At 38.7% G+C, this 16,461-nt stretch overlaps 1 protein-coding gene across 2 annotated transcripts in view; it reads right to left on the bottom strand.

Moving 5' to 3' along the window:
• dock1 (dedicator of cytokinesis 1) overlaps positions 1-16,461 on the bottom strand; it is a 371,371-nt gene that overhangs the window by 275,075 nt on the left and 79,835 nt on the right. For both annotated transcript variants that reach the window (XM_072456209.1, XM_072456210.1), the window contains exons 18-22: positions 14,974-15,157; positions 7,365-7,462; positions 4,895-4,984; positions 3,435-3,535; positions 1,653-1,781 (exon numbers count right to left, since the gene is read on the bottom strand). In XM_072456209.1, the coding sequence (XP_072312310.1) occupies positions 1,653-1,781; positions 3,435-3,535; positions 4,895-4,984; positions 7,365-7,462; positions 14,974-15,157 (602 nt within the window). The remainder of the gene's footprint in view (positions 1-1,652; positions 1,782-3,434; positions 3,536-4,894; positions 4,985-7,364; positions 7,463-14,973; positions 15,158-16,461) is intronic.

Raw genomic sequence — 16,461 nt, 5'->3', positions numbered from 1 at the left:
CCAATTGTCCGGGACGGTGCCTCGTAAAGGGTTTAGGATTAGAGGGATCGGTCTCAAAGCTCCCCCCAAATAACAGCAACTGAAAGCTGCTCCTCACCTGCTGCAGTGACGAGTGGGAGGGAGAGAGGGACGAGGTGTGTTATCCCCGGACAACCGCACACACACCGCACACACACACACTGCACACACACCACACTCTCTCGTTCAGGGGCCATTGTGCGATTACACTGCTTACTCTAGCGTTTTATAGAAAGGTTCCACCGGGCCCCGCCGTGAAAAGCCTGCTGAGCTGGCCCTGGCACGCGCCCGCGGTCGCTCTGCACAACATCGGGCCAATAAAGCTTTACTCTTCACATATACCGGAAGGAAATATTGCGGCAACAACAAGCAATGAATGATTCATTTTTTGGCTCGGGCTTTACATTAGATGCTCTATTATCCTTGCTGTGGGCAGTAATGTAGCCTGTTGTAACCAAAATAGATTATAGATTTAAATTTAATAAACTGTACCAAATATGGATACTTTTTTGTTCACTTTATTTGATAGTTTTTTGTTTTGTTTTTAAGTTTATTTTCTTTTCTTTTTTTTACATATTTCACTTTTAGATTTTTTTTTCTTCACTTTTTTAAAAACTATATTTCACTTTCCTTGATTTTTATTCATGTGTTTATTTATATGTTTATTTATTTATTTTTCACTTTTCAGATTTTTTTTAATTTCTTTAATTTAAAAAAAAATTACATTTATTTATTTATATTTCACTTTTTTTCTTTTCTTTTTTTTACTTTCTTTCATTTTTTATTAATACCTTTATATAACTATGAGGTCCATTTGCAGGCAACGCAATCAAAGGGAAAAGTCCAGAAAATCCCAAAATACCTTATGAAAACAAACAATTCTCAATCGCCACACAACTTTAAAATGTTCTTAAACTTCAAGTGACACTACAACTTCCACTCCAAGTTCTTCTTTTAAAGTATAAATATAAAACAGGATTTCCCCAGTTCTGTGAAGCAAGATGATCTATTTTCATTGCCTGCATTAGTTTTCGTTGTGTCTTTTATACTTTTATGTTCAACAGTCTTTTAGCTCCTGGTCGGCTTTTTAACAGTATGAACCCAACTTTCTGGCAATTCAATCTAGATTTTGTGGCGTATGGATAAGATTAAAAAACAATTCTCGATGCCAAAACTATTCTACTTCTATCAATTTTTTATATAACAATATCAAAATTTAGTGCTACGATTATTGTGTAAAAAAACCCATCACAATTCAACAATTTTTCACGATTATTGAAACTGTGACCAAACAACAGCGAAATCTTTTCATTTTTTTCCTTCATTTTACATTTTCCTTCATTCCCGCGGTCTGACATTTTACAATTCCTCAAGTTTGTGCACATAAATAACGTTAAATTTGACATAAACAGACGGATAAAAAAGTGATTTACATTTAGGTCTATTTAAGTACCACAAAATGAACTAAAAATACTTAATTCTGCTTCTAAAACTGTCACGATTATTAGTTTTTGGGGTTCTTACGATTATATTGCGACCTGAATAATACAGATTATCAATTCATCCAATAACCTTGACGTACCGAGTACACACAGAGTACACGTTTGACCTTTGACCTTGAATAAAGCACTTACTGGTTAAAGAGGACTCTGGATCGAACGATGAACTTGAAGATGTACTCCAGCGCCTTCATGGCCTTCAGCAGCTGCTCCGTCAGTTTGTCCGCGTTGTCCACGTAGTTCTTCAAAACCTTGGTCAGTTTCCTACAGACAAACAAATGTAAGAGTCGACACGTGCAGTACTACCATCCAAACTGTCGCTCAACGTGTTTGGAACCGTGTCATCGCCGTATAATCCTTAAAAACAAGTCACGAACGGACTCGAAACACTTTTTTTTATACTTCAGAATCTTCAAAACGGCCACAATTTTCTGCTCCGATCGCCGCGTCGTACGCTCTTGACATTTCTCTGCCGAGCGTCGAGAGAAGGCCAAGTGTTTGCAAGGGAAGAATCTGAATGTAAAATACATATTTGAGTTGTTTGAATGCGCTGCACCTGATGTTTATTCTCTTCAAAAACATGGGAAACAGAACGGGCTCATTTTAAACTCTTGGCAGCGGCGCAGGTAATGTATTCTGAGCATCCCCATTATCAACAAAAGTGAAAGCAAGGTGATGAAGTGATGAAGGGCAACATTAACAACAATACGGTAACAAAATACATAATAAAAAAAATAATTTAAAATTTGAAAATTAAAAAAATATATTCATTTTTCAATTTTTTTTAAATATTAATAACAAAATAATAATGCATGGATGAAAAAAGTTGGTTGGCTAAATAAGATACAAATAAACCTATACCAAATATTTTGAGTGAATACATACACACAATTTACATATTTTTTCCCCCACAACTTTAAAATACAGTTTTGCAATGCCAACAAGTGCATTTCCTGCTTCGTGGAGAATAAAATACTATAATTATATGCACAGAACGGACTCATTTTCACCAAAATATCTTTTTTGAAAACACTTTTGTACTGGGGGAAAAACCAGTCATACAGCCCCTTTAACAGTTATTTTCTTTACATAATTACATACATCTTGCCTCGTATAATGTATGCCTTTAGTATACAATGTAATCATTTTAGGATTCTGGATTTCCCAAAGTGAAGCCGCTCAAAATGCTATATTTTTTGTTCGTTTCAGCAGACTTTGGTGTTTTTTTAGTTTTTGTTTTTTGCCGTGTACGACCAGATTACGTTCTGATTAAAACAAATAGGAAATATACAGTAAATGCAGCAAATTGATTTAGCCACAATCTGAGGAGCAAAGGAGCTCACCACTTTCCCAATATCCCCATGCGTATATTTATATATATATGTTTTATGCAGCGTCCTAGAAAGACGCATCAAATTACACCAAAATTGAGAATGGTCCATTTCCCCATGTGCCCTCCACATTAGAGCGCCCCCTACAGGTCGGACGAGTCATTGGACTAAAATGCAGTCAAGATAAATATAATTAGAATTTTGCAAAAAAATTAAAAAAATGTTATCACCGAAGAGCAAATGTTTTAGGTTTATAATTTCACTTCCTGTTTGTAATTGATGACATCACACTAGGAAATTACCCAGCAAACACTGGGTCAAAACTCATCTAATGTCACCATTTAAAAAAAAACGTACAAATAAAAATATAAAAGAGCGACTTTATTTTGTTGAATTAATGTTTAAAGGGTCAAAAAGTTGTGTAAATTATGCATAAACTTTAACTGCATTGAGTGTCCTTACAGGTACAAACACACCAGATAAAGTCAAAATTAGAAAATCGCAAAAGCCTGCCACGCCCTTTAAACGTCTTTAAAACGTCTTCAAAAAGCTATAAACGGCTTAAAACGGTTGGTGTTTGACTCACGTGTACGCCAGTGTCGCGCTGAAGTGTTTCCGAATGTACGTCTCCAGGACCGGGTTGAAATGCTGGAACTTTCTGTCGGCGATCAGCCCAATAATGAAGACCTGCCGAGGGGGAACACGAGGACAAAAGAACCACAAGATACGAGAATTCAGAACACAACAGGGTTTGGGAGATTTAACAAGATCGTAGTCGCCCTGTAACTGCGTTTTCTCTCGTTTTCTCCAGGCGGCGGCGGCGTGAAAACCCAGGACGTCCGACGATACAATTTTTGGTTCATTTTGCGGAGACGAAACGGTTCCTTTTTTTCCCGATTGGCGAGAAACCGCTTGCGTAATGAAATCTTAAAACAAACCGATGTCTTTGCTTTGTTCGGATCAAAACGCTTGCGAGAGACGTTATTACGGGGACGAAAAACAGAAATGAGTTTGTGCGAAAGAGAAAATGATGGAAAAACGATAGGCAGCGTTTTGAGTTTGTGTTTGCGAGCAGCAATATAATTTTCTCTCAACCATTTGGGGAAATTGCAGCGGTGAGAAAAGGGAGGGCCAAAAAAAACGACTTTCTTCTCGCTTTGTGTCGATAAAAAGTGTAATCCAGACAAATACCATATAATAATAGATCAATTACAAGAGAAAAAGGGGTTTATTTGGCTGATTCGCAATTAAATCGTTGGCAATGCGGAAATCACAGAGAAAATTCATATTACGATTCTGGATTAAATAAAGTTTAATTTATGACAATTTCACGGTGGAAATAACTATTTAAAAGGAAAATATGTAGACAATTCCAATCGAGGTGGAAAATGTATCGAATTTTAGATAATATTGTTTAAGTTTGAGCATGAAGTATATGGTTTAGTTTGAAAAAAATAAAGCGGCAGAAAACTGGGGGGAAAACGCATGTTGTGAACTTTCAAATGACTGTATACTGTGTTTTTCTGCACTTTTGTGACACGTTTTACCGACATTTAACATTTTCCTGATAATTAAGTCCCAGCTAATACGTTTAAAGACACGTTTTAACACATTTTGGTTGGACTGACATAATATTGTTATCTGAATACTCAATAAATCATCTGAATATTACTTTTTGTCACGATCGCCCACTCCTAGTTCAGATCAAACACTGCTAAAACGTTTGAAATATTCATTTATTTTCCTTTTCATTAATACATTATGTAGATATAGACGTGTATTCAGTCTAATGTAGGTTTATGGCAAGAGACGCCGCACATATCCTTGAATTCTTCAGGTTTTAGACGTCGTAAATGTCGAGAAAAGAAGCCGCTTGTATTTCATGTCATCCAAAACGAGATCCGTCAGACGCTTTCGCACTCTCTAAACACAGACGAGTCACTCCCGCGCCGCAGACACACTCGGGACAAAATCGATTCCGAAAAGGCCGACTCACGAAGGTTCGAGATCCGACGATGTTTTCTCCGAGAAGCGAATGTGTCTTACCAGAGAGTCGAAGACCAGCGTGTCGAAGGTGTCGCTGTCCGAGTTCTCCATCATGATGTTGAAGAGGGCGTCCAGGGTGTCCTGCAAGAACTGTCGCCACGGAGACCGCACGTTAGTACAGGGTTTCAAAGTGTGACGGTGCCATGGAGGCTTCGTACGGGAGATCGAAAGTTCATTGTAACGATTATTTTCAGAATAAACATTGTTTTTGACAATTATTCGCAATTATTATGATCCAAAAGGACAATAAAATCCAAACTTCACGTTACGGCTCATACTAGAGATGTCACGATTTCAAATGTTAGTGTAACGATTATTGTGAGTGTCAACGTTGTGATTTTAACAATTATTTGACGATCATTGCATCACGTCCAAAACAAGTATAAAAGCCAAACTTTTCTTAACACTTTTCTTAACGCGGTAACTCAACATATTAATGAGTTACCGCTCATTAATATGAAATCAAACTTTCTGAATGATTTATTTGACACAAACGGCGAGGGGGAAAAGCGCTTTACATTTAGTTTACTTTTTTGAGGAAAAGCTGAGCGGAAATGACACAATTTTGCTGCTAAAATCATCATCAAAAAATACTTAATTTAGTTGGAAAATTTTGACTTTTCTATAGATTTTTCAAATTATTTTTTACGTCACGATTATCATTTTTTAGTCTTTACAATTATATTGTGACCTAAATTATCATGACTATTGATTAACCGAAGAATCTTGAAATCCCCACGACATCCAGATGCTTAATATATTATAAAAAAGGTTAAATTTGTGAATGTTGTTTTGAAGATGTGCAGAAAGTATAAATCAAAATTCTCTGATTATTGTCGTCAAGCTGTTCCTCAAATGTATTAGTTTGGTCAATATCGCCCAAACATTACAAGATTTAAAATATAACTGCATTCAAGGCCATGTAACTGCACTATAAAAATGTATATTTGAAAAATAAATTATTTTATATATATGACATTACTGAGGGCAAAATGTTTTGTCTTATAAAACTAAAAATGTGAAGAATAAATCACTGGTGTGGAAGAGTTTTTTTTTATTATTTTCTTTATTTTAATACATTATAATAAATAATAAAATATAGCAGATTGAGTTTATTTAATTAAGTCAAAAACTGCTTTCATCAAAACGTGTCAACCTCATTCATCCTTTTGAGGCAACACGAAATTCACTTTTAAAATACACATTTTTGGCTCAATAGAACACATTTTTTTAAATAAGAAAGGCTTTTGGTTGTTAGCATTACCCTTTACACACAAATGGACAGCAGTTTTTATTGGCGGCCCAAAAACTCCTAATATCCCCGGGAGAAACATGAAAAGGCGATTTCAACGTGACGAGCTGTCCCGCGACGGGCAGGTGTGACATCATGTGTGAGACTGTTGCCAAAGATCTGTGGCTTTTCACGTGGAAATAGCAGTTGTGTTCGATTGGACGGTTCGTGTCGCCAGCTGCCGAGGCCCAAAGCTCGACGGAAATGATGAGACGAAATAACCCTGGCACCTGGAGCTAAAACACAGTTGTATGGCATTTTTACAGGTTGGATTGAGCGCGCGGATACTACAAAACAGCATCGAACGTTCCCTTGTACCTGCGCAAACTTGACTGATATGCTCCGAATTTATTCCATTTTTGTCCCACCATCTGATAAAACGCACAGAACATAATTTCCCTGGAGTTACCGGGAAAAATAATCTACACGCAACTCAGTTTTTCATAGTTTTGGCCGGGGTGCGACTTATACTTATATTTATACTTATATACTTATACTCCGGAGCGACTAATATGTGATAATATTTGTTATTTTCACACTTGCAACTGCATTTCAAACTCCAGAGCGACTTATATGTTTTTTCTTCTCTGATATGCATTTTTTGGCTGGTGCGACTTATACTCCAGTGCGACTTATATATGTTTTTTTTTCTTCTCTATTATGCATTTTTTGGCTGGTGCGACTTATACTCCAGTGCGACTTATATATGTTTTTTTCTTCTCTATTATGCATTTTTTGGCTGGTGCGACTTATACTCCAGTGCGACTTATATATGTTTTATTCTTCTCTATTATGCATTTTTTGGCTGGTGCGACTTATACTCCAGTGCGACTTATATATGTTTTTTTTTTCCTTCTCTATTATGCATTTTTTGGCTGGTGCGACTTATACTCCAGTGCGACTTATATATGTTGTTTTATCTTCTCTATTATGCATTTTTTGGCTGGTGAGACTTGTACTCCAGTGCGACTTATATATGTTTTTTTTTTCTTCTCTATTATGCATTTTTTTGGCTGGTGCGACTTATACTCCAGTGCGACTTATATATGTTTTTTTTTCTTCTCTATTATGCATTTTTTTGGCTGGTGCGACTTATACTCCGGTGCGACTTATACTCCGGAAAATACGGGTACTTTGGAAAAACCCAATAAATCCATCCGATCTGCTGTGGGCCGTTACCTTGACGACCTCGCCGCCCTCCACCTTCATGAGCTGCCGCAGGTTCTGTTGCAGGAGGCTGGTGTTGGACCTCCACTTCAGCAGCCCGAGCAGATCCACTACAAACACACACAAAAAATGAAATAGTTTTACCACAAATGACATCACTTTTCATTTAGAATTCGCAGAGCGTCGCGCGGCTGCGAAAGTAGATCCAAGTCAGTTTAATTTACCGTTATTTACCATGATCGCGTTCAAAAGGATGAGCGTTTTATCGTTGGTGTTCAGTCGAGGCCGGCGGCTCGTTAAAAATGGAAAGAGACGCTGCAGTGTCATTAGCCGACATGCGCTAATGAATACGCAGAAAACTCGTATACATTTACCTTGGACGACTTTGATTAATTGTGATTACGTTCCGTGCATAAATAGTCCATCAGTTCCTATATTTGTGGTATTAAAAGAGCATTTGAGTGGGACATTCACCTTAAAGTATTTTGTGTATTTAATTACCTTAAGTAATTGATAACACTGCAAATATTTAGAGCGATAGTATTCATAGTGGTGCAGTTATTATGCTTTATGTTTCCTTTAGTACGTGCTGTATTTACTTACCTTTACCAACGACTACATCTGATTAATCTACTGAGTACTCTTTATAATTATCAGTTAGTTGTTTCGATCGCAAAAAGCCTGAGAAAATTAGATTTTTACTACATTTGACCCAGAGACGGGAAAAGTGAAGGTATTTGAGGAATCCCCATTGTAATAACAGACAAAACTGTTTTTTTAATTGTTTTTTTAACTCATCTGATGTCACTATTTTTTAATTAGACAAATACAAATATATGAGAGCGACTTTATTTTGTTGAATTAATGTTTAGAGGGTCAAAAAATTGGTTTCTTTGTGTAAATCCCTGGTGTGATGTCACTTCCTGTCACTTTTCTACAAATTTGTCAACTTTTTCGCCACAAATACCTGCTCGATCGGTGTGAAACTATCATTTCTACGTACAACGGGTACAAATACACCAAATACAGTCGGAATTTGGAAAATGGTCAAAACCCTGCCATAGGCCCTTTAAGTATCTCGGGGAGTTTGTTCCGTCTCTTTGGCTCAGCGCGCCGCGACGCTCGAGTGCTTCTGGAGCGGCCGGTGAAGCGCGGCGACAAAGTGATGGATGCAGATTATCTGAAAACCCGACAGCCAATCGGAGCGCAGTGGCGGGGCTAAAGGGCCGAAGCGCCGGGGACCGCCTCCTCGCAGAATACAGCCGTTTAAAACCATGACATTTATAAAGACGACTAAAAAAACATGCAATGAATATGTAGATGAGGCTTGTCTGAATAACTCTTATGGAGGAGGGTATGTCACCTGCTCGTTTCCATGGAGAATGTATTGCGTTGCTGCACAGTATCACATTAAACTGTCACGTTACAGGTCAGGTCTGTGGTACGGCGACAATCACTCACAATACAAAGGTTTTTTCGAGGTATTTTTGCACATAAAAACATTGGTAAATGATTAAATCCATGTTTGAGATCATACTGCGGAACATTCCAGGCAGAGTAAATACCTCGAGACAAGCATTTTTAAGACAGCGTGAAGTTTATCCGATGGAAAGTGAAAGTTAATAGCAACACGATCCGAAGTAACTAAAAAGGTCTTTTTGAACCTCGCTTAGACCTGCTTTGGTTGCAATTTGACCTTGTTTTTACTACCGTTTTTTTCCGAACTATAAGTCGCACCTTTTATCATAGTTTTGTCTGGGGTGCGACTTATGCTTATACATTATATACTTATACGTGATATTATTTGTTATTTTCACACTTGCAACTATATTTCATACTCCAGTGCGACTTATGTTTTTTTCTTCTCTTTTATGCATTTTTTGGCTGGTGCGACTTATACTCCGGTGCCAAATATAGTCCGAAAAACACGGTATTTAAAGAAAGTTACAAATTAAAGAATATTATACATTATTTGTACTGTTATTGGCCTTCAAACATGCTCTTTCGTATATTTACTTTGGTATCTTAAGTTTTAGAACAACTAAACCACGCTTTCCCACGCTACTGACTGACGTTTGGCTCCACCTACAGGCTGCAGAACACATTACATACAAGTGAGATGAGTAAACACAACTCCAGGTGTGTCTTTGATGAAGGAACACTGTTATAATATAAATAATAACGTACATTTTGCATAATATGTGCCCTTTGACAGTGGCGAGTACACACACGTTTATGCTATCTCCGTTTTATTCAATGTTATTTCCACCACAAAACCGAGCGCCCAATTTCAACGGCATAATTTCCCCGGCAAACGAGACGATCTATTACCGAGGGCTGAGTCGGAGACGGGAGGCGGTGAATGGCAGAACACATTACGGCTAATCGGTGTGGGGCGTCGACGCTGCCCCCCCCCCCACCCCCGCCGAGGCGAGTGGGAGGCCGCGCGCCGGCGTTTCTTCAACGACGCGACGAAGCTAATAAGTCTCAAAGGGAACATTACGGCGAGGGAGCACGGCGGCCCTAAACGCGAGTCCAGGAGAAGTGTCCCCCATAAAACAGAGTCCACTGTGACCTCATTAGAGCCGTGTAAACATCAGCGGATCGTTTGCACCTTTTGTTTATCGGTGATGAACACGAGCGCAGGCAACTTTAGGTGTTAGGACTGTAGCTTTTAGGTGTTAGGACTGTAGCTTTTAGGTGTTAGGACTGTAGCTTTTAGGTGTTAGGACTGTAGCTTTTAGGCTTTAGGACTGTAGCGTTTAGGTGTCAGGACTGTAGCGTTTAGGTGTCAGGACTGTAGCGTTTAGGTGTCAGGACTGTAGCTTTTAGGTGTCAGGACTGTAGCTTTTAGGTGTCAGGACTGTAGCTTTTAGGTGTTAGGATTGTAGCTTTTAGGTGTTAGGATTGTAGCTTTTAGGCTTTAGGACTGTAGCTTTTAGGCGTTAGGACTGTAGCGTTTAGGTGTCAGGACTGTAGCTTTTAGGTGTTAGGACTGTAGCTTTTAGGTGTTAGGACTGTAGCTTTTAGGTGTTAGGACTGTAGCTTTTAGGTGTTAGGACTGTAGCTTTTAGGCTTTAGGACTGTAGCTTTTAGGCTTTAGGACTGTAGCTTTTAGGTGTTAGGACTGTAGCGTTTAGGTGTCAGGACTGTAGCGTTTAGGTGTCAGGACTGTAGCGTTTAGGTGTCAGGACTGTAGCGTTTAGGTGTCAGGACTGTAGCGTTTAGGTGTCAGGACTGTAGCTTTTAGGTGTCAGGACTGTAGCTTTTAGGTGTCAGGACTGTAGCTTTTAGGTGTCAGGACTGTAGCTTTTAGGTGTTAGGATTGTAGCTTTTAGGTGTTAGGATTGTAGCTTTTAGGCGTTAGGATTGTAGCTTTTAGGTGTTAGGATTGTAGCTTTTAGGCGTTAGGACTGTAGCTTTTAGGCATTAGGATTGTAGCTTTTAGGCGGTACGATTGTAGCTTTTAGGTGTTAGGACTGTAGCTTTTAGGCGTTAGGACTGTAGCGTTTAGGTGTCAGGACTGTAGCTTTTAGGAGTTAGGACTGTAGCTTTTAGGTGTTAGGACTGTAGCTTTTAGGAGTTAGGACTGTAGCTTTTAGGTGTTAGGACTGTAGCTTTTAGGTGTCAGGACTGTAGCTTTTAGGCTTTAGGATTGTAGCTTTTAGGTGTTAGGATTGTAGCTTTTAGGCGTTAGGACTGTAGCTTTTAGGTGTTAGGATTGTAGCTTTTAGGCATTAGGATTGTAGCTTTTAGGCGTTAGGACTGTAGCGTTTAGGTGTTAGGATTGTAGCTTTTAGGCATTAGGATTGTAGCTTTTAGGCGGTACGATTGTAGCTTTTAGGTGTTAGGACTGTAGCTTTTAGGCGTTAGGACTGTAGCGTTTAGGTGTCAGGACTGTAGCTTTTAGGAGTTAGGACTGTAGCTTTTAGGTGTTAGGACTGTAGCTTTTAGGAGTTAGGACTGTAGCGTTTAGGTGTCAGGACTGTAGCTTTTAGGAGTTAGGACTGTAGCTTTTAGGTGTTAGGACTGTAGCTTTTAGGAGTTAGGACTGTAGCTTTTAGGTGTTAGGACTGTAGCTTTTAGGTGTTAGGACTGTAGCTTTTAGGTGTCAGGACTGTAGCTTTTAGGTGTCAGGACTGTAGCTTTTAGGTGTTAGGACTGTAGTTTTTAGGCGTTAGGACTGTAGTTTTTAGGTGTCAGGACTGTAGCGCAGTGGGATGTTTTAGGTAGAATTACTCATATTTGAAGCAAAAAGTACATATACTAATTAGGGCCAAACTAAAATGAGTAACAAAAGAGGGCAGCGTTTGACCGCCCCTGCCACAGAAGGGAAAGCGCCGGCCGAAGAGCGTAAAGTGACAGGGGAATAAAGCCAATTTGCTGGAACAGTTCGCTGCCCACACGTCCAGCAGCACTGGCCCCGTGTCCAGCAGCACTGGCCCTTCCCGCTCATTTCCACCGACTCCATCTGAATGAAGAAAGCGAAGGATGCACTCTTTATTCAAAGCGACCGGTGCTTCGGGCGAGGAAAACAATTTGGATTCTAGTCGAGGTTTGCCCGAAGCAGAGTCCCTTCCCCGCTCTTCTCCCAACTGTGTCCAGAAAAGAGTAAATAAGTAAAGACTGGTTTAATTAAAAATAGCGGGGCAGTGGCGCATTCAGATTTTAAAACATTATAACATTGGTGGAAAAATGTGTTATCTTCGAGTCTGCGGCGAAGTTCTTTTAGGCGTGGACATTATGCTGGACACTGCCCCCTACAGGGACAATAAAGTGTAAACCATTAGTGCAAAAAGTCGTTTTGTATATTTTCTAAGTGCATGTAACAAACACCATCTTTAATTTGATTTTTTAAAAGGCCGATTGAATCTTTTCTATTGTTGCTGAAGACTCGCTGATTAGAGATGTCAAGGTTAATTGATGGTTTCTGGTCTGGATATAATTGCGAGCACCAAAATAAACAATCATCATGAAGGGGACAAAAGTGATAATTTCAGAAACATTTCCTTCTGGAGTGCAGGATGTTCCCCATGGAGCACTTCAGACTAGAGTCGCTCAAAAGCTGGAGACATTTCCCCTCGAAAATCCTCATAACGTTCAGAAAATAATCTATAACGTCAATCCTACACATTAAGTATTCCCCTTTTTCGACTTGTAAGTCGCCATGTTTGTTTGGACATGAACAGGCTTTTAGATATGGACCCGTCTTCCCGTATTTTGGACGAGGTATTTTAAAATGTGGACGGGCATTTTCGAGTGCAAGGACGGGGTCATTTCATTAATAAATCTTAGAAAAAAAGGGAATATTATCATTAAATCGGACCGGGAAGCATTTGACAATAGTCCGCCATTACAGCTTACGATTGAAAATTTGCTGCTTTTTGCTGATTGGTCGACAAAATGTGTGTGCTTGGCTCTGATTGGCTGTCGAGCCGAGGTCCGGAGAACGCCAAAGCTACTCGTTTTTTCGCCTGGTCGACCCCCGTACGGCCCCGGACAAAATGATTTGGACGGGGCGTTTTCAAACCCCATCTAAAAGTCAGACTCTTTAATACGTTTGTCCATCATAAATTATGGAGAAAAGATACAATTCAAGAGCGTACATCTTTGTAAGGCGTGGCCAGGACAGTAAATAACCAACACATGTCATTATGACTGTATAAAGGAGACGTTTTCTGCTTGTAGAGACACACATTCACACACGAACAGTTTTCAGATCATCGTTTGGCCCCGACCGACGACATTGTGCAACAGGAGGATTTAAATACACACAAGTGCCCGAGCGTCTACACACGAGACAACAATGACACTTGTGTGGAATTGAGGACGTGTTTCAGAGGGTTTAGCGCCATGATAGGATTTGTAAACATGTGTCGGAGTGTCGAGCGAGAGGCTGGATCTGCTTAATCCGCGGGGGACACGGGCGGGGCACGGGCGGGGCTTTCTCCGTTTTAATAAGTGTTGCTTCCTCCTCCTGCACCCGAGGGAGGAAAGACGGCCGCGGATTGACAGCTGCAAACGGACGAGACGGAGTGAGCGAGGCTCGAGTGACAGCGAGAGAGGGAGGGAGGAAGGAGGGAGGACGGAGGTTAGAACAGCGGCGGGTGAACGGAGGGCCCTTGAGCTTGTGGCGACAAAGACGTTTAGAGAACAAAAGAGACAAATCAAATGTCAACAAGTTCCAACGCAGAGAGAAAATGTGAAATCGGACGCGTTGCTATGATGATAAGACGCAATGTAGAAGGAAAAGCAATTCTTGTACATTGTGTGTTGGAATTATGTAGATGAATTAAGTATTTAAGCAAGTTTTACAGTCAGATTACCTGCTTTAAAGTGGACGCAGTGGAAAACACACTTTCGATCCGCAGTGTGGGCAATGTGGATATTATAATAGACTCTCGGGTGGTTTATGGGCTTAAAAACTGCACAGGAGAAGTGTTTTTTTCACCTGTGACGGTACAGTTTAGGAAAACACTTGAAATGGAGTGTTTTGTGAGCGCTCAGAGAAGATGATCTCGTTAACAGGAATTACAAAACGAGCGAGAATGAAGCAAAATACAACTCCAGGTCTGTTTGCGACGAGGGAACAATGTTATAATATAACATGCTTACAAGCTCAAAAAGGGTCAATTTTGTTGTCAAGTATTCATAATAAAACAACTGACAAATACATCACAGCATTTTTAACAATTTAAGCAATGAAAATATATTAAACCACAGTCACCTGGGACGTGTCATTCTTTTCCATGAGACTCTAAAACCACTGACAACTATTTCTAAAAGCAAAGATGGACAAGATAGCTTTGCTTAAGATACTATGTTATTTAATGTATTTCATTTTATTCATTTTATTCAATGTATTCAATGTATTTCATTTTATTCATTTTTTTCATTTTATTCATTTTATTCATTTTATTCAATGTATTCAATGTATTTCATTTTATTCATTTTATTCATTTTATTCATTTTATTCAATGTATTCAATGTATTTAATGTATTTAATGTATTCAATGTATTCAATGTAAAGTATTATCTGACCCCAAATATGCCCTCTGACCCGGGTCCAGCCAAACGTGCTCTCTGACATTGTTGTTGTTGTTATTGTAAAATGCCTCTGGCACACTTCCTGGTTGAATAAAACGACATTATATTTTTTTATATTTTTATATTTTCATTTTATTCATTTTATTCATTTTATTCATTTTATTCATTTTATTCATTTTAATTTTTTTTTTTTTTTTTATTAATTTAATTTTCTAGTTTTGAAGTCAGTTTGCTGAGGTTTGATTATTTAATGTAATCCATTTGCAACCACAGATTTATATGGGACATTGTAACTTCATAAGGACGAAAAAATGATAATAAATACAAATACATACAATACTTACAGTAGCACCTGCAACACAAAACATTTCAATCCTGCACACTCTAAGTATTCAGCATTTCATGTCTCTGAAACGTGCAATCGTTGGTTATTGTTACTCTTAAAATGCTTTATTCTGACTAAATGTAAGAATCGTTCCCCTTCGTGTGCAGTGTCCCGCCTTATTCACACGACAGCAGAGTAAGTGAAGCGTCCTCTTGCTCACGAGCACGGCGGCAGTGATGAACATGTTACCGTTTTGCGTGAGCTTGGTGGAGCAGACCAGGGTGGAGATCTGGAAGGAGTCCTTGCTGATGCTGCAGTTGCCCAGGTTTTGGGAGGTCTTCCCGGCCGTGGAGTAGCCCTTCTCCTCCATCTCCATCTTTGTGGCCGGCAGGTTAAGGTACAGAGACGAGTCCTCGAACTTCTTGGCCTCGGCCTGAAATTGGACGATTTTATGGGCGAAAGAAAGTGATTTTTATGTTATGTGGGGAAAAAATACATGAATAAAACGTCTATGTAATCTCGCTTGTGAGGAGTTCCACTTTAGAATACACATTTGAAGGGAAGTGGTTTTATTTTAAACCAGATCAGTCAGATCTGTACAGATAGTCATGAGATGCAATATTGTCACTGTGAGTTTTTGGGAATATTTTACACCGATTTATTTATTTAATTATTTTTTACTTCAGGACACAAGTAGTTAAGGAAAATACCAAGACCATAAAAAAAATAATGGTGCACTAGTTAACTTTTTCTAGTGTAGTCAGAAGTTAGAAAACGTTTTGAATAAATGATTTATTTTTATTTTTATTATATATTTCAATATACATATTTTTATTATTTGTGTTCATTCATTTTCTTATTCTTTTTCATTTTCATTATGATTATTTTTATTATTATTTTTAAAATGTCAACATTCAGATACAAACAAAAAATACATCACCTTTTTTATTTTAAGTACACCTCCTACACTTGCTTCTCCTACAAAATAATTAGCTACCAATTTAAAACAGAAATACACATTTTAACGTATTTCCCTCAAGCAAAAATGTTTAGATTAGAAAAGATTTTAGCAGTGAAACAAATCACACAAAAACAAAAGCTCTGAAAACCATTGAAGCTACAACAACAACAACAGCTACAACAACTAGAGTTTCACATCCCTAATGAGGTCAGCCAGGATAGACCTGCTCATAATCAGGGTTTAATTAACATAAATGTGCTCGGCGAGGCAAAGGTAACAGTTTTAATTGAGAACAAATGAATTCTGGGTGTGAGTGCAGATGCTGAAGTCTCAGTGATTAGAGCACCCACCACCTCGAGCTAATGGTTCATCTCACTGCTAATGGTGCTAACGCAGGTCGTTTGGCTTTGAGGCCGCACTTTAAACAACGACGTAGGATGTGGGTGAATTGTAATTATGAACATGTACATTCTGGCTTCGACTCTGGATGTGTCATTGTTTCACTGGAAGAATGATTTTATTTTTTGGTGACGGAAAAAAAGCAGGTGTAATTTAATAAAAGTTTAATCGGAATCAAGAGGTTTATTGCCCTCGTCAGTGAAGAAAATCCACAAACGAGGAACTTTCAATAATAATGATAATCAATAATCAAATAAGGCAGGTGTAAAATTAAAAATGTATTAATTAAATAGATGTGGTGATACATCGAGATCAACTTCTTGGCAATGCATGTATCGTGTATAAAGACAGAGATGCGTACTTATTATTTTGTATTA

The sequence above is a fragment of the Eucyclogobius newberryi genome, unplaced genomic scaffold (assembly GCF_026437365.1).
Source record: "Eucyclogobius newberryi isolate DKJ021-1_F unplaced genomic scaffold, fEucNew1.0.hap1 SCAF_20, whole genome shotgun sequence".
NCBI classification, from domain to species: domain Eukaryota; kingdom Metazoa; phylum Chordata; class Actinopteri; order Gobiiformes; family Gobiidae; genus Eucyclogobius; species Eucyclogobius newberryi.
Note: the sequence above shows the minus strand (reverse complement) of the source record. Positions and strands in the feature narration are given on the sequence as shown.